Below are 19,317 nucleotides of genomic sequence, written 5' to 3'. Positions count from 1 at the left end.
ATGCTTATTCGAGTCACCAGTAACTTGAAGAACAAGCGTATGAACTTCCTTTCCTCCTCTTCTTCTGTGTTACAAGCGAGTGTCGGAAGCTTAAAGCTATGTAGCGCCATCTAACGTCAAGGAGTGATTTTGCATGCTCTTCTGCTTGACGCCAGTGAAAATTGCTTGGGTTTGAATACGGAAAGACGTCTTGTAAAACGCTGACGATAAACGCAAACGAAAAGCGTCCCAGTGTGTAGGAGCCTTTACAACCATATCTTTTTTATAATCGTTATTCATTTGTTTAATTTAATATTAACCTCCCTTAATGAAATGGTGAGCACAACATTTATATGAAAAGAGACTTGGAATCACTTGGAGATCCTACTTTTTGTTCTGTCGTGGACTTAATTTTTAACGTATGCACTCAAAAAAATGATTCTTGCTTATAATTACTATTAGGCAAATAATTTAAATAAAGTTTATTTAAAAAGGATTTAAATAACTATTATTGGTAAGAATTATGCTGTCTTAACATGTATTGAATGGATTCGAAACAAACCTGATCAAATTACATAAACTATATCTAATTTCTTGAAGTAATGCAACAAATGCGGATGTAGATTAAAAAAACACTGAAGGCTCCAAGGCGGGCATGCGCATCAATTTCAAACACTGATGGCGCGCAACAACGGAAATGACAACACTGAGGGATGACAACGGCAGCAAGGTAGATACTGAAGAACTGGTCAAGAGATTATTAAGGTAAGGTATTTACTTCATTTGTGATTTGATTTGGCCAATTTTTGTGACTTAGTTCATTGATATGATCGATATTGACTCGCATTTCTGCGAATTAACGTTAGATATTTTCTGCCGTCCCTTGGTATTTTTAGATGATATCGTTTCACTATATGCATAACTTAACGTTACTGTTTGCACATGACGTTACGCTAAGCAGATTGCTTGCATGATTTTCATTAAAGCAGTGCCATCTCGACGCAACTTACTTTAATTCACTTTTCAAGCATGTTACAACACATTAAGCATAATGATATCGTTATGATTTGTTATCACTGATCTGCAATTTGGTTCATTTTAAATTATATATGGACTAACGTTACTAAGTTGTGTTCATCATTTCAGGAAGACTGCGCGTGTAACGTTAATAATAGCATTTCTATGCTTAGCAAATATGATAAAGCATTGAACAAACTCGAGATTATTTTAAATGTAGATGTAAAGGTTTGTAGAATAATGTCATGTTTAAATCTTGTTCAGAATTATAAAGCCTAAAAATTATATTTCTGCCATTATTTACTCATCCTCCATTTGTTTCAAACTTGTTTGGGTTTCTTTTCTTCTGTTGGACACAATTTTGAAGAATGGTGGAAATTACTTTTTTGTTACTGCTATGGATGCTTTTTTCCCAACATTCTTCAGAATATCTTGTTTTGTGTTCAACAGATGAAAGAAACTCAAATTTTAAAACCACCTGAGTGTGTGTAAATGTAGAGAAATTTGGCATGTTGGAATTGAGCTGTCTCTTGAATGGTTTGGTTAGTTTCTCATTAATAAACCAGACACACTGTTCATCAACAGACATTAAAGAGTCACACAAGAATGAGCAGCAATATTCAAAAAGACGAAACACACAAAAGCTTCCTCCTGGTACTCTGAGCAGAAGCAGATCTGATCTCAACGGGGAATTAACAGGAAGTGAACACACAGCGTGTGAAGAGACGCTGTGCTAAATAAATTAGCGAAGCCTTTTCTGACCTTGCGATAGACACATAAATGCGGATGTCTGGTGAGTTGTATTGCTCCACTCTGGATAGCATGTCGAAGAGAACAGGCAGCAGACGACTGTAGGCAGACACGGCCAAAGGCAGGATCAGCAAATACACAGGCTCAGCATCATGAGAATTGATCGGCTGCAGACACATAAAGAACATCTCAAATAAAACATTCACAAACAGTACACATGTATAGCAATAATATAGAAAAAGAAGTGCTAGAAAGTCCTAAGTTGAATGTTTATATTCGTAGGAATAGCTAAAAAATAGATTGAACTGGTCAAACATCATCAGAGTATGAACCCCTGTGTGTTGTTCAAACTGTCTACCCTTTCGTTATGTTGGTGACTGTTTTTGCCCCATTGACTTCCATTATAACCACATTTTTTGATCGCAAAGCTGTGATGCTACAATCATGCTTTCTTGATTGTTGGTGTTTTTCCCAGTTGTGAAGAGGTAAAACTTTACATTTTTACTGTTGATGATCAGTTGGCAGCCTTAACTCTTCAGATAAGCCTGTGCAAAAAAGTGTCTGACTTTTATATGGAATTCTATAAAGTAAAACAGCAGATTATAGTGTGTGTGTGTGCATAAATACACTTACTATGTTCTAAGAGCTGAGCTGTTTATTTTTTCTCAAACATATCAAGGTTAGTGCACAATGGTCTCTTTTACACATGTCCACACACACTATATTACGTGTAAGGATATACAGTTTAAGTCAGAATTATTAGCCCCCCTGTTCATTTCTTTTCCCAAATTCTGTTTAACAGAGAGAATTTTTTTTCAACACATTTCTAAGCATAATAGTTTTAATAACTCATCTCTAATAACTGATTTATTTTATCTTTGCCATGATGACAGTGAATAATATTTGACTAGATGTTTTTCAAGACACTTCTATACAGCTTAAAGTTACATTTATAAGCTTAACTAGGTTAGTTAGGTTAACTAGGCAATAGCTTAAAGGGGCTAATAATATTGACCTTAAAATGACATTTAAAAAATTTAAAACTGCTTTTATTTTAGCCGAAATAAAACTAATAAAACTTTCTCCAGAAGAAAAAAATATTATCAAACATACTGTGAAAATTTCCTTGCTCTGTTAATCATCATTCATCATTCATTCATTTTCTTGTCGGTTTAGTCCCTTTATTAATCTGGGGTCGCCACAGCGGAATGAACCGCCAACTTATCCAGCAAGTTTTTACGCAGCCCTTCCAGCCACAACCCATCTCTGGGAAACATCCACACACACATTCACACACACACTCATACACTACAGACAATTTAGCCTACCCAGTTCACCTGTACCGCATGTCTTTGAACTGTGGGGGAATCCCAGAGGAAACCCACGCGAAGGCAGGGAAAACAAACTCCACACAGAAAGACCAACTGAGCCGAGGTTCAAACCAGCAACCCAGTGACCTTCTGGGGCAACAGCACTACCTACTGTGCAACTGCCTCGCCTCTGTTAAACATCATTTGGGAAATATTTAAAAAAGAAAAAAAATTAAAGGGGGGCTAATAATTCTGACTTTAACTGTTAGCCAGAAACTAAGCTCTTTTGCACTGCAACTGATGAACAGTAAAAATGAAAAAGATTGCCTCTTCTCAACAGGGAAAACTAGCAACAATGAGGAATGCATTGTATAGTGCTATGGCTTTGCGCTCCAAAAATGTGATTATAATATAAGTCAATGGGGCAAAAATAGCCACCAACACAACGAAAGGATAGTTAATTTGCCAAGAGTGTATTGTTGAATTTTTGAAAATTTTCAAAGCATTTTTCCAAAATGTGTGTCAAAATAAGATTAGTCCCCAAAAATCCTAATTTGCTGAAACAAAGATAAAATTGTAGCCAAATTAAGAGTCAAAATATCCCCATGAGGGTTAAATAAACATCATTCTACAGGGTGGGTCATTTATATGGAAACACCTTAATAAAATGGGAATGGTTGGTGATATTAACGTCCATTTTGTGGCACATTAATATATGTGAGGGGGCAAACTTTCAAGATGGGTGGTGACCATGGTGGCCATTTTGAAGTCGGCCATCTTGGATCCAATGTTTGAAGAAATGCCAGCACATGGCTTCCAGCATCCGTAGTTTCAGGTGCTGCACATCTTGTATTTTCATACCATAGACAATTGCCTTTATATGACCCCTAAGATAAAAGTCTCAGGGGGTCTGATCCACCCCATAGTGTTTGTTTTAAAGATGAAATGTAGCCATACATAACTCTGGCTACATAAATTTCTCCAGAAATCTATATAGCGGTATGTTTTCAGAATGAGCCTGGCTTGCAATGATGGCTTACAGCAATGAACCGTGGAGCCAAAACAAAGCTTCATCTTCTTGTAACATACAGCCTCAATCAAGTATAATATTCTGTAAAGTATATAAAGTCCCTGCTGAAAAATCCAGCTTAAACCAGCCTAGGCTGGTTGGCTGGTTTTAGCTGGTCAACCAGGCTGGTTTTAGAGGGGTTTTGGCCACTTCCAGGCTGGTTTTCAGCCATTTTCAGCCTGGTCTTAGCTGGTCAGGCTGGGAGATGACCAGCTAAAACCAGCTTGACCAGCCTAGCCAAGCTGGGAGTCCAGCCAAAACCAGCTATATCCAGCTTAAACCAGGCTGATCAAGCTGGTTTTAGCTGGATTTGGCTGGTCATTTTCCAGCCTGACCAGCTAAGACCAGGCTGGAAATGGCTGGAAACCAGCCTGGAAATGGCCAAAACCCCTCTAAAACCAGGCTGGTCAACCAGCTAAAACCAGCCAACCAGCCTAGGCTGGTTTAAGCTGGATTTTTCAGCAGGGGTTGTGTGAATGTATTCGAAAATGTCTGGGGAAATAAATCATTCAGCGTTAAGCACAGATCACCTTACTTGGCCTCATCAGGGCTACTTTTTACCTTAATTTTCAGTAATATGAGTGCTGCAGAGCATAAATTAGCATTAAACTGAATGAAGCCAAGGAGTTGCCTTCAGAGCTGCCATGTAATGAGTCAACAAAAATAGCCAGTGCATAAACAGGATATGACTAGTCTTTTTCTTCCGTTATTTGTGTTATTTTTTAATCGTCCTGCTGCCTTTCGGTTTGTCTGTTCAACGCTGTGAAGACCCTTACCCTGACAAGGTGGAAGTAATTCACTGCAAAGATGCAGGCGCCCATGCACAGCAGACAAATGGACCATACCAGCAAGTGTAAACTCAACCATCTCAACATCGAACACAAGTTCCTCTTTTGTTTTTTGCAGCTGAGCTCTGACAACATCTCCTAAAACACAGACACAAATAAAGCTTTCATTATCAATCAGTGTGATATGCATAATGACAAACACTATTAAAGCTGAAGTCTCATTCATTCATTATCGGCTTAGTCCCTTTATTAATCCGGGGTCACCACAGTGGAATGAACCGCTAACTTATCCAGCATATGTTTTACGCATCGGATGCCCTTCCAGCTGCAACCCATCACTAGGAAACATCCATACGCACTCATTCGCACTCACAATTTAGCCTACCCAATTCACCTATATCACATGTCTTTGGACTTGTGGGGGAAACCGAGAGAGGGGTCTGGATGCAGACCTGGTGCAGTGGTGCAATCTGGGCTGCATCCAATGCATTTTAATGGGCTCACCTAACCCAACCCCTAACCCTACCCATCACAGTGACGTCACTCACTCCACTTGAGTGCATTGTGTCTGACATTGCATCTCTGAGTGATGAAATCTCAGCTTGCATCATAAAGGCTGCATCCAGATACTATTGGAAACCGGAGCACTCGTGAACACAGGGAGAACATGCAAACTCCACTGGGCTGCATCCAATGCATTTTAATGGGCTCACCTAACCCAACCCCTAACCCTACCCATCACAGTGACGTCACTCACTCCACTTGAGTGCATTGTGTCTGACATTGCATCGCTGAGTGATGAAATCTCAGCTTGCATCATAAAGGCTGCATCCAGATACTATTGGAAACCGGAGCACCCGTGAACACAGGGAGAACATGCAAACTCCACACAGAAATGCCAACTGACCCAGCCAAGGCTTGAACCAGCGACCTTCTTGCTGTGAGGCAAACGTGCAACCCACTTTCTAACTTTATTACCTTTATTATTAGGGCTCCAGAGCATACCATAGCATTAAACTGAATGAAGTTGGATGTCCACACACCTTCAGCTGAGTGCAGATGTTCACTGACTGCAGTCTTACAGACCGTTTCTTGTAGACTTTAAAATCCCATGAGCAAAAAACCTTAAAAACAAGACTTCTGGTATTCGTAGATGATTGGCTCTTTCCGAATGCTTTAGACATGCTGAAAGCAGACAAAGAAAACAATCGGAATCTCTGATGGAACAAGCTAAAGCTAAATCTTGGTTTGAGAAATTGATAAAGACTTACTTGTAAACAAGCTTTACACATGTGACAAACATGCCAGTTCCAAAAGTGAAAATATAGGCCAGAGGAATGTTGTAATTCTCAAAACATTCGCTACTTCCATTTTGACAGTCGGAATAGTGGCCATAAAACATAACCGAGTCTGTGAGAATGCCCTGTTGAGGAACAAATAAAGCATCACATTACCTTTCCCTTATGAATCAACTATACCAAAAAGCAACCCTAATAAAGAGTGCCTGCTTTTTAAAAAACACTTTTACCATGCCAGTAAGCATCCACAGGTTAGATTTATGCTCTGCTTCTGAAGATGTACGTGTAGATGAAGATGGATTTGAGAGTTGTGGGAGGAGCAGGAACAGGCCATTGATGAGCATGAGGAGGAGGTTGAAGAGTAAAAGTCTCCTGAGGAAGACGAAGTAAGACAGAACTCCCATGCCAAAATGAGCGCTGATGTTTTTAAACACTTTCTGCCAAAGCTGTAAGGACTTCTGTCTTCCAGACCAGTCACTATGCACAACCTGCATGGGCGCACAGTACACATGAACTGTTTAAATCAGGGGTCACCAATCTCGGTCCTGGAGGGCCGGTGTCCCTTCAGGGTTTAGCTCCAACTTGCCTCAACACACCTGCCTGGATGTTTCAAGTATACCAAGTAAGACCTTGATTAGCTTGTTCAGGTGTGTTTGATTAGGGTTGGAGCTAAACCCTGCTGAAAAATCCAGCTTAAACCAGCCTAGGCTGGTTGCCTGGTTTTAGCTGGTTGACCAGGCTGGTTTTAGAGGGGTTTTGGCCACTTCCAGGCTGGTTTCCAGCCATTTCCAGCCTGGTCTTAGCTGGTCAGGCTGGAAAATGACCAGCTAAATCCAGCTAAAACAAGCTTGACAAGCCTGGTTTAAGCTGGACATAGCTGGTTTTGGCTGGGCTCCCAGCCTGGCTAGGCTGGTCAAGCCTGTTTTAGCTGGTCATCTCCCAGCCTGACCAGCTAAGACCAGGCTGGAAATGGCTGGAAACCCCTCTAAAACCAGCCTGGTCGACCAGCTAAAACCAGCCAACCAGCCTAGGCTGGTTTAAGCTGTTTTTTTCAGTAGGGAAATCCGCAGGACACCGGCCCTCCAGGAACAAGTTTGGTGACCCCTGCTCTAAAGACATTAGAGACTTACATTACATCTTGTAAACATAATAGGTTCTCTTTTAATGACAAAAAAGACAAGTACCTTCTTCAAACAAGTTTGAAACCAATAGAGGCACAGGGGTCTGTTAGCAGAGCGAGGCTTTCCAGATTCCCAACAGACCACCAGTTCTCTACAAGTACAAATTTAGGTAAGATTACACTTCAACAAACGGTATCCAAAAGTCAGTATTACATTGCCTTTACCTCATCTGACGCTTCTCAGATACACTAAGAGGCATTTCCCGCAGCAGCTGTGCACTTTCACCAACAGACAAACCTTGCAGTTTCTTCAGCAACTCTTCATTTTGGATCAGAGCACAGAAACAAAGTCAGTATAATGATTCCTATGGTCTACTTCAAGTGATACAAACATCTTCACCTAGACATTTGAACTATTTCATCAGCAGCTTTTTATACATGGCCTGTTTCTTGTAGCTGTGTCTTTTAGACCATTGTGTAAATAAGTGTGAAATTAAATTGGAGAAGTGTTGTATTGCAGTTTCCGTAAACTCTTTTTCACTAGAGAGGAAGGTCTTAAAGTACTCACAGTACTCACTCATGTTAAGGGGCAACCAAGCACAGTTTGATTTTTGGTTATTTGAGCCCTGGTTTGATTAAAACAGAGGACATTGTGATTGTTTAGTGCTGCAAACCGTCATCTACGTAGTCGTCCTGATCTGTAAAGACATCCTGGTCTTCAGTGCAGATGGAGAGAGGTCTTCTTTGTTGTGTTTTGGTGGATCTGCTCTGGTTGACTGCAGCAGCTTGATTCCACTCTGAGAGAAGACACAGGTCAGAAAAGCAGCACTTAATATTTATGTATTAAATATTAACACTTAAAGGGGCAGTATGTAGGATTGACACCCAGTGGTTGAACTGGGTATTGCAGTTCAAGTTCGAAATACTTTTTCATGCGGCCCATCCTCTGATGACTCCATGCAAACACCAACCAAGGTTGCCAGATTGACCAACACAAGCAAGCATACCTGACTATGTAGTCTACACCATAACTACATGCAACAATATGCAACAAAAGGTATATTTGGTACTTATGGTATTTATGTCCAAACCATCACCTAAAATTTCTTTAGACACTTTTTTTATTTCTTACGTCTGAACCATAGCATAAACGTCTATGACAATGATCACCTCAGGTACTGATTGTGCACTTTGTCATTGTTAAATGCTAGTAGTGTGAGTCTGAATATCAAATTTGTTTTTAAATTTTACTGTTACTGTTACAGTCACCAGCTGGAGAACTACAAATCCCAACAGACTACAAGTCCTGTCATGCACCTCACACACACACCTGTTCCGGTTTCCCTGATGAGGTTGTTGCTAGGTTGGATATGGTTGCGACCATTCATTCATTTTCTTTTCAGCTTAGACCCTTTATTGATCTGGGGTCGCCACAGCGGAATGAACCTCCAACTTATCCCGCATATGTTTTACACTGCCCCTTCCAGCTGCAACCCATCACTGAAACATTCACGGAAACATTTATAAAACCTATTAACACACATAGACTACGGACAATTTAGCCTACCCAATTCACCTATACCCCATGTTTTTAGACTTGTGTGGAAATCCGGAGCACCCGGAGGAAACCCATGTGAGCAAGGGGAGAACATGCAAACTCCACATAGAAACACCAACTGACCCAGCCAGTTCTCGAACCAGCGACCTTCTTGCTGTGAGGCGAACGTGCTACCCACTGCACCACCGTGCAGCCCGTTGCAGCCGGAGGTTAATAAAAATTATTTATATTATTTAATAAATTTCCTATTTACTGTATTTTATTAACGTCTACCCCCACCCCGACCCTAAACACAACCATCACAGTAATGTAAAAACAGTAGTTGTACCAAGTATTATTTATGCTATCTATTAAATTACCCAATAAACTGTATTACTTAACGCCTACCCCCACCCCAACCCTAAAACCAACCGTCACATTACTGTAAAGATATTAATTATTGTTATACAGTGTCATAAAAAATGCTGCTATATTGATGTGCATATCGCTGTTCCCGCCGGCCACATATCCGATCTAGACTTTACCCCCTGATGACACACACACACACAGACACACAGTTGAAGCTCATCATTGATTCATTACCTGGACTATTAAGATACCTCTCATTTCCACACACATGGCTGAGTCTTGTTAACCTGTCAACATTACAAAGCGTTTAACTTGTCTTGTTTTTTCCCTGTGCCGTGTTTCTTGACCCTTGCTTTGTTTATTGTTAATGCTGTTAGCTGCAGAGATCAATCTATTTGCCTGTGACCTGAATACTCTTTTGGACTACCCTGTGTGATACTGTTTGCTCCTGTGTTTGACCGTTGCCTGTCTGACCATTCTCTGTTTAATAAATACTGCAAGTGAAAATTTAGACAACCTAAAATCAATTCAACGAGTCAACCACTTGGTTTGCATTTAATATTAATATAAAGTTTGAATATATCTTAAATGTTCATTGCAAATAACATTTAATTATGTGTCACTCACTTTGTATATTAATTCAAGTTTAAATTTAAAGTTGAAGCATGTTAAACTGTCATTTATTTACATACTTAAGCAATGTACACACGTTTAAGTTTGTATGTTCATGTTTTTAATTCAAAATGCTGTGTTTGTATATTAACTGAATGAGTATAAACAGCATGAGAGCATTGCCTTACTCATAGAGCGGCTGGGCATGGATGACAGAACCTTCTGGGTTGAAGAGGACCAGCTGCTCCTCTGCAGAGTGTGTCTGTGTTTGGGCTCATTGTAATGTGCCTCTATGTCTTCATTCGCATGTGTCAGATCAACTACAAGAAAAACAAAAGACAGTTGTTTCTTATTTTATTCTTATGTATGTATTAGACATCAGGATGTCTCAATGTTTTGTACCCACATCTGACTTCTCGGTTTGGCCTCCAAACAGCTTCCAGTTCAAACAGGTCTCCATCTTCCCCAGGAATGGTCTCCATGATGCGGGATGCAGCCATTTTGACTGTCTAGAGCATAAAATCATGTGAAAGTCACATTCAGTTTTAGGTATAAAGTACTATGAAACAATCATAACATAGTTAACTATGCGCAAGTCTTTATTTAAACTGAGTCAAAATAGAGAATAGTTTCTGAAGAACATCACTTGTCTCTTACAACACATCTGTTACAATCACCATTAGTGTTGCCCTTGCAGGCTGCTGGAGAACACACACATTCTACTGAACTACATATCCCATCATGCACTTAACTCACACACCAGTCCCAGTTCATCCTCTGATTACATTCACACAACTGAAGTGAAGACCAATTACTTGGACTATAAACACAGCACACTCACACACACATCCAGTGCTGAGTCTTTTTAGCAATTCTAAGCATTTGCCTTGCCATGTCTAGCCGTGTTTTATTTTTGTTTGTTTCTTTGTTCATGTTGTTTTGCCGTCTGTCTCGACCATTCGCCTGTGACTTCGATTACGCTTTTGGATTACCTGCATGCTCCTGTCTGTCCTTGCCTGTATGACCATTTTTAAAATAAACTGCATTTGGATCCTCACCTCTGTTGTCACCCTGCATCATTACAACTTCTCTTTCCTAGCAATAGACTATTACAATTCAATGTGTTTGCGGCGTCAGATTTATTTACTCCTTTACTGTGTTTGCTTTAGTTCTGCTTTTTAAAGTTTGAATTTCTTTGGGTACTATAATTTGTTGGGTTTTTAGATCATGAAAAGCCCTTAGATGGTCAGATGAGGCTGGTGTTAAAGAAAAATAACGCACAACATAAACACACAGACATCAACAATCATTCTATGAATCTCAACAATGGTAAAAAAAGAAAGAAACTAAAAAAAAATAATCACAAAAATGTACATAGCATAAAAATTCAGCTGCGTACAGTTTGAACAAAATTATTAGCCCTCTTGTGAATTTTTTTATTTATTTAATATAAATATTTCCCTGATTATTGATGTCTGTGTTTCTTAACATTGCCATAAAATAAAGGTTGAGATAGTACTTATTTTTTTAAAGATTTATTTTTAGCCTTTAGTAGGACAGTATTGAGACAGGAAGCGAAGTTGAAAAGAGAGAGAGAGGGGGGTAGATGTCCTTGAGCCGGGATTTGAACTCAGGATGACCTGACATGCTTCTGCACCATATGTCCGCGCGCTAACCACTAGGCTATTGCGCCGACTGAGATTGTACCATTTTGTGAAGTACATCCAATTGAAACAGTTCTGAAATGAGAAAAAAATGAAGTGTGGTGCATGATTTTGTCGTTTGGGAACCAAATGGATCATTGGAAGATGGCCATTACTAACAAAATGGAGGAAGATTGACGATTGGAAGAAAGCATGGCAGAAATAAGAGACACCTTGATAGCCCCGCCCTAAAGGCATTCCATGTGACCAGAAGCAGGGCTTGATTTGTGCCGGAACGCGCCGCATTCGGATTTGGCAGCTCTAAAAATCTGATTCGGCACCTCATTTTACCGATCCCCCTCCTCAACCACCCTCCTCCTTCATCTGCTGTTCACTTTCACTTTCTTCCGCGACTCCCCAACCCTCTTCACTTTCGTCCCCGAAAGGTTGCTGGTTTGAGTCCCGGCTGGGTCAGTTGACATTTCTGTGTGGTTTGCATGTTTTCCCTGTGTTTGCGTGGGTTTCCACCAGGTGCTCTGGTTTCCTCCACAGTCCAAATACATGCACTATAGGTGAATTGGGTAAACAAAAGTGGCCTTAGTGTATGAGTGTGTGTAAATGTGGATATTTTATCTTTTTCAACACATTCTCTGTAAACCCTAGAGATGGTTGTGCATGAAAATCCCAGTAGATGAACAGTTTCTGAAATTCTCAGACCAGCCCATCTGGCATCAACAACCATGCCACGATCAAAGTCACTTAAATCACCTTTCGTCCCTATTCTGATGCTCGTTTTGAACTGTAGCAGGTCATCTTGACCATGTCTACATGCCTAAATGCATTGATTGTGATTGGCTGATTAGAAATTTGCGTTAATGAGCAGTTGGACAGGTGTACCAAATAAAGTGATCAGTGAGTGTATATATTCCTTTGTTAAGCCATTTGTTGTCTGTTGTTTCTAAAGTTGAGTTTCCATGATAAGTGTTCTTGCTGTTGTTTTGTTTTGTTTACAATTTAATTTGAGTTATTAATAAACCCGGAAAGACTGCATTTGGTTCCTCACACTTGTTTCATTCCTTGCACCACACGTCAGATGTGACAGATACATCATTTATAACAAGCACTTAATGATATATAAGATTATATAATATAATAATATTTGACTATTTTTGAAGATACTAGTTTTCTGCTTAAAGTGACATTTAAAGGTTTAACTAGGGTAATTAGGCAAGTCACTGTATAACAGTGGTTTGTTCTGTAGACAACTGAAAACATATATTGCCTAAGGGAACTAATATTGACCTTAAACTATTTTTTTTAAATGAAAAATGCTTTTATTTTAGCCGAAACAAAATAAATAAAAATGAATACGATTTTCTCCAGAAGAAAAAAAAATATAGGAAATACTGTAAACAATTCCTTGCTCTGTTAAAGATCATTTGAAAAATAGAATTCAGAGGAGGGCTAATCTTTTCGACTTCAGCTCTATATGAGTGTCTTCATTCACACATTTGTGGTCATCCACTTTGTCTAGTGAACTATACCAGTGTCAGCACTTTAATACAAAACAGACAGATCTGTTACCGTCATTTTCTCCACATTTTGTACAGAAACTTCCTGTTATTACAGTGTACATTTAGCATTTAACTTGATTCAAGTATGAATATACAGTATATATAAATATATACAGTACGACTGAATGCATATACAAGTACGTATATGATCTACAAAACAAACAGTACAACTCTCTGCAGACAATACACTAATTCTCATATAAATTCTCTTAAAGTATTTACTCAACACATGTTTTTCACAAAAACATACATCTAGAGATCACAGTAGAAGTCTATTCAACCAGGCTTGTCTTAAACAGAAAAGACATCTAACAGCTGTCCTCAGTAAAGAATACAGATGTGAAACTTACCTTAAAAGCTGCTGCTATACTGCGCTTCAAAGAAAATACATGTAGAAAATGAGCCGTGCAAAGTTTCTGTACACATTTAAAATAAAAAAAGAGAGCCTGGTCGTTTATTATTTGCACATTAGTCACAGTCGAGAGGCTGCACACAAAGTAACAAACCACAGAGGAAGGAGCAGGAACAAGGGCTTGTCTTTTTTTTTTTTTCTTAAGGGCTGTAGTACTTTTTTTCACAAGCTATACAATGTAAACCAAGCTGGATTTCACAATCTTTCATGTCATCTCAACACAAATGAATTTAGTTTTTACAAATTTAAGTGGATTGAAGATAAAACAATTAAGTTGTGTCCATAAAACCCTAAGAATTGTGTTGTTCGACTCATTTTAAATAAGTAGTTTAAACAAACAGCAATAGTATCTTTCAACCCAGGCTTATTCTGAAAACGTACCTCTATACACATTTCTGGAGACTGCCAAATATGATCCAGGAGCTACATTTTTTGTGCAGTTTTTGTTTTCGTGAATCCACCTGTCACCAACTCTGTCCCGGCGATTCCACTCACTGAACAGAACAGATCACTCTCACCAGCTTTCTAAGAACTCCATCCCCCAGAATCCCCCGTATCTGGCGCTGATTACTCTGCACCTGATCGCAATCCACACTCACTCATATAAGCAGCAATCACTCGCCTCTCATTGCCAAGCTTTGTTTTACCCTGCGTACATCTCTGAGCGGTTTCCTTGCATACTTATTGATCTCTTGTTGTCAACCCGGACTGTTTCTTGACCTCGTCTTGCCGCCTGCCCTGACCATTGGCTGCTATTTGGATCTGAGTCTTTGCTGCTTGCCCCGATCTCTGCCTGTACACTGATGCTGAACACTCTCTGCCTGCTTTCGATTCTGTTTATCTTCCCAATGCATTTGAGTATCAAACCTCTTGCCTATCCTCTGTTGTTTATCAGTTGTTTAATAAACATACCGCATATGGATTCTTCTGTCAGATCATTTATTACACCACCAGAATCTGCTGTGTTTGCTTTCTGAGATCTCAAGTTTCTCTTGTGAGTGCCATCCGTGCCTGCTGTTCTCATGTAAATCCACCAGAAGCCGCTATCGACTGGCTGTTCGACTAACTGGATGACTGACTGACCCACCCTCCTCCTTCCCTAAACCCAACCAATAGTATTTTCAAAAGCACAGATTGCCCTGCCCTCTTAATTCTCCAAACCCAACTGACAGTTTTAAAAAAGTAGTCCAAAAAAAGAAAAGCCCTCGATCTTACTCATTCTCACCCAGTTTTTTAGTTTAATAATTTTATTGTATTTTTAAGATTTAGTTTTGGTCTTGCCTGATTTCTGGAACCGTGCTTTACCAGACTCAAACCTCATTGTTATTGTCAACTCCTCTTTGCGTCTAATGACGAACATTGTGAGTTAACTGAACAAACTGGTAATGGTGGGAAAGCTGTCCATTCGGTGGTAAGCGGTCAGCTGGTTAGAGCTGAAGATCTTCGCCCGAACCTGGTGGGACCTGACTGGTTCAGGTGGATTCAGGTTTAATTTCTATCATTTTAGACTGGGTTGGGTAGGGCTTGGCTTGCACAGTAAATAAATGGTTGTGTGATGCATTTCGATTGGCGCAAGCAAAGTAATCAAACGGTTGTTACAATATTAAAATCCCTCCCTGCAAAGGTGAAACAAAAGATGACGGGGAAGTCAAGAGTGAATTTTGACTGCGGACAGGCCAGCTGCCAGTCCAAAAAGAATGGTCATTCTAGCCACCAAGGTATTTCTGCGGTAATTACAACCAAGGTAATTACACTGCGTATTACGATATTACTGCAAAGTTTAGTTCCAACCCCAGTCAGACACACCTGGGCTAGCTAATCAAGCTCTTGCAAAGCTTTCTAGAAACATCCTTATAGGTGTGTTGAAGCCATAGATATATACACTAGATATCGCATAGGGACCCTGAGCATGCATCAATAGCGCCGCCACATTGGTACAGTGCTCCCAGGACAAATGTCATTCAACCGCACTAGTCAAGACAGTGTTATTACGTGAAGATGCAGGACTTTAGCGCTGTCTACGGGTGTAGTAATGAGCAAACAAAGAAAACAAAGCACAAAGGCAGAACATTTCATATGTAATATTAATTTTTTTTCTGTTTTTGTATGTTCTGAACTTTTGTGCTAATCAGGTAACGTTTTTAATGATAACAGTCACTTACTGCATTCACCATACGGCAAAGCAGCTCCAACTCGCACTAAACACTCGGCTTATGCTAGTTTTGTTGAAAAAAACCAGCAAACAATGCAAAAGAAATATGACAACGAGATGCTGCCCTGCCAGAAACTTGTATGATTGTCGGCTAGTGAAAGAGTCGTTCGGGGGATTCATTCACAAACGAATCGCTCCCTCCGTCAGTATGAGAAGTGAAAGCAGGAGAGGAGCTGTGTTTCAGGACATGATTAGATCAAATTTAACAGGGAGGGTGAATAGTACATTTCTGTACACACAAACACAAGCTTTTTGTTAGAAATGCCTGTGCGGTCACTGATCCATCAATGTAGAAAAGTGATGTAAAATTATCATTTTCGTAATTAGAAAAAAAAATTACATACTAACATTCAGGAAAACTCCCGATCATAGATATATGTGTATATCTCTGGCTTTGGATGGCCACAGTCCTCCACTGTACCTTGGTCCTGCATTCATTTCAAAGGAGCGCTACCCTGTACCAAGATGGCGGCGCTATTGACGCATTCCGTCCAATAGACAACAATAGGCCAGGCGACATCTAATGTATATATCTATGTGTTGAAGCAAGTTGGAGCTAAAATCTGCAGGACAACAGCCCTCCAGGAGCGAGTTTGGACCCCCCTTGGTGTAGATAGTCAAATGTAGGTTACATAAACGCTAGTATATTATATTTTTGGTCTTCATCCTACCGTCATCATAATTCATATTGCTAAATAAACATAAATCACAGTTTTTAACCCTCTACTGCACTCTCACCATATGGCAACATGGTACTTATGATACCTATGTTCCCTGTAGTCAATGTATTCAATGTATGAGGTGCTTTGGTTAAGTCACATGACTTACGCTGTGTTTTTCTGTGGCATGATTTCTGACAGACTGGCTTTTATTGAGAGTTGCTGAAAGCAAATGTAAATGTCAATAAAAACAAAGGATCAAATCATGTAAGATCCACAAAAAGATCTGAAACATCATAAGTTATGACATTTTGACAAGAATTTCTTTTTTTTTAATCAAATTAGTTTTTTGTGAATCGATCAAATGTACGTGTTGCCAAATGGCAATAGTGCCACATACAATATTGCAATGGGTTAGCTAGCTAACAAGGTCAGCTGTGAACTTTAAAGTTGTAACAATAACAACATGAAAGCTAGTAATATAATGTTGATTACTTGTATGTTAATGGCATTCGCATTATGGATAAATTCTAAACCAGATCACTCTGTTACAGTTAACATTGTAAAGCATTTCCCAGATGCATGAGGCTCTTTGAAATGAGATTCTTGCAATTAGATTGTTTTGTAGGACTTGCGACAAACTCATTTCCCTCCCTCAACATCTCCGAGTGCTTTTCCGGCCATTTGGCAATACACAAGAGAAACAATGGCAATTGCCATTTAATGGCAATACTACTTTTCAATAGATATGAATACAGGGAACAGTGTATTAGCGAGCACCACCATGTTGTATGGTAAGTGAAAGAAGAAAATGTCAGAACTGGCTCTTCCTGCAGATGAAAGTGAGGATGAGATGACCATGAGAATGATGCAGACTGGACATTTGACAGAGACAGTTCTGGTAAGTTAGCACAGAGGCAGATAAGACAGGCGTAGTATTGTATATAGTATAATTTATATAAACATTGTTAACTAGTAGCTACATTATTCTGATGCATCTGGATACACTAAATGTGTTACTTATGTGTAATAATATTTACTGGAGAAAATATTCATATTCACTGTATGTTGTATACATGATAATACAATATTAGGTTTGTTTTCAATAATATTCTGCAAAAAAAAAGAATGGAATAAATGAAAGCTGTTGGAATATGAGTTGTTAAAGTATGTATAAGGTGTCATTCATAAGTTCTGTGTTAAAGCTCATAACACTGCAACACCAATTACATCATATTAAACAACAAAATCATTAATTATAAGTAATGTTTTAAATTAGAAATTGAAATTTAAGTTAGATCCATTGTTGGACGTTGTTGCCATATGGCAACATTTTATAAAGTACCTTAAAAATTATATATTTCCAAATTTTTTAAGCCATTTTAAGAAAAGAAAAACAGTCAAATTTATATTTTAATAAATTTATCATAATGCGTGTGGTAGAGGGTTTAATGTAAAATGCAGCGTGCTAGGCTTTCTGTGAGTTTTACTGAGTTTAAGGCCACAGAACAATGTGGTTTTCACACATATGCTATAGTATGAGGACGCATGTGCATTCAAAATACTGTCATCATGACAGCGTTGGCATATACTGTACCCACAAACACCAACAGCAGCCCTCACAGTGGAAACAAAAAAACTTGCACTGAAAAGAAAAACAATTATTTATATATCCGTCAGAACAGACATTTTCTCTGCTCAAATCAAAAAAAGAGAGAAGGGGATTGAGAATTGAATCTTAATAATGTGCATGAATTGAAATCGAGTTACACATCAAGTGAAGTTTATTTATAAACTAATTTCAAGAGGATCACATGCTCATGATTGATCACAGCTGGTCCCGCATCAGCTCACGATTGATTCACCAATCAGATGATTCCTAACTCACTATAAATAACCAGTTTTACTATATCAGTTTCTTTGGCTGCGTCCGAAACCGCCTACTACTCAGTAGGTACTGCATTTGAATTTTAACGTGCTACTCGGCGGTTTGTAAAGTACGTTCTATACAGTCTGAATGTGAAAAGTATGAATGGAATTCGGACGTACTACATCAACCATTTTGTCATGGTCACATGACCTACCTGCGTCAGTTGCGTCGCTTCAGTTGCATTCATGAATTCTCTTGCGAGGCATCATGGGATAGCGCAGCGTGCAAAGAATGCACACTTCAGAATTTTGCCGGAAATAGTAAGTTATCTGGATACTTCTCGCATTCTGTTTTTCTAATTCTATGAATTCGGACATACTACTCGGCTCGCATACTGATTTTAGCGTACTGTATAAATATGATATGATAAATATGATATTGATATATATGATATGATAAATATGATATTAGCCCCCCTTTGAATATTTTTTCTTTTTAAAGTATTTTCCAAATAATGTTTAACAGAGCAAGGAAATGTTCACAATATGTCTGATAATATTTATATTTATTCCTTCTCGAGCAAGTCTTATTTGTTTTATTTCGGCTAAAATAAAAGCAGTTTTTAATTTTTTAAAAACTATTTTAAGGTTAAAATTATTAGCCCCTTTAAGCCTTTTTTTTTTCAATAGTCTACAGGACAAACCATTGTTATACAATAACTTGCCTAATTACCCTAACCTGCCTAGTTAAACTAATTAACCTAGTTAAGTCTTTAAATGTCACTTTAAGCTGTGTAGAAGTGTCTTGAAAAATATCTAGTCAAATATTATTTACTCTTATCGTGGCAAAGATAAAATAAATCAGTTATTAGAAATGAGTTATTAAAACTGTTATGATTAGAAATGTGTTTTTACAGAACAGAAATTGGGGGACAAAATAAACAGGTGGGCTAATAATTCAGACTTCAACTGTGTATATATATATATATATATATATATATTTTTTTTTTTTTTTTTTTTTTTTTCTAAATATTTACAAGGGCAACTGTATTGGGGTAACCCACATTAACTGTATAATCTACAATAACTCTATAATCAT

General features: G+C 38.7%; 1 protein-coding gene across 2 annotated transcripts in view; it reads right to left on the bottom strand.

Annotated features, from left to right (window-relative positions):
* The window catches only part of tmc6a (transmembrane channel-like 6a), a 37,366-nt gene that overhangs the window by 14,445 nt on the left and 3,604 nt on the right, over positions 1–19,317 (bottom strand). Inside the window, exons 1-11 of one of the 2 annotated variants that reach the window (XM_017354837.4) lie at positions 13,417–13,710; positions 10,256–10,358; positions 10,038–10,169; positions 8,006–8,128; positions 7,557–7,650; positions 7,396–7,483; positions 6,442–6,699; positions 6,185–6,336; positions 5,957–6,098; positions 4,902–5,051; positions 1,759–1,913 (exon numbers count right to left, since the gene is read on the bottom strand). In XM_017354837.4, coding sequence (XP_017210326.1) covers positions 1,759–1,913; positions 4,902–5,051; positions 5,957–6,098; positions 6,185–6,336; positions 6,442–6,699; positions 7,396–7,483; positions 7,557–7,650; positions 8,006–8,128; positions 10,038–10,169; positions 10,256–10,349 — 1,388 coding nt within the window. In that variant the 5' untranslated portion in view covers positions 10,350–10,358; positions 13,417–13,710. Of the gene's footprint in view, positions 1–1,758; positions 1,914–4,901; positions 5,052–5,956; positions 6,099–6,184; positions 6,337–6,441; positions 6,700–7,395; positions 7,484–7,556; positions 7,651–8,005; positions 8,129–10,037; positions 10,170–10,255; positions 10,359–13,416; positions 13,711–19,317 lie in introns of those variants that run through there. The other variant, XM_073945163.1, reaches the window with a different exon arrangement.

This window comes from Danio rerio, chromosome 3, assembly GCF_049306965.1.
Source record: "Danio rerio strain Tuebingen ecotype United States chromosome 3, GRCz12tu, whole genome shotgun sequence".
NCBI lineage: Eukaryota > Metazoa > Chordata > Actinopteri > Cypriniformes > Danionidae > Danio > Danio rerio.
This window is presented reverse-complemented; position numbering and strand designations above follow the sequence as displayed.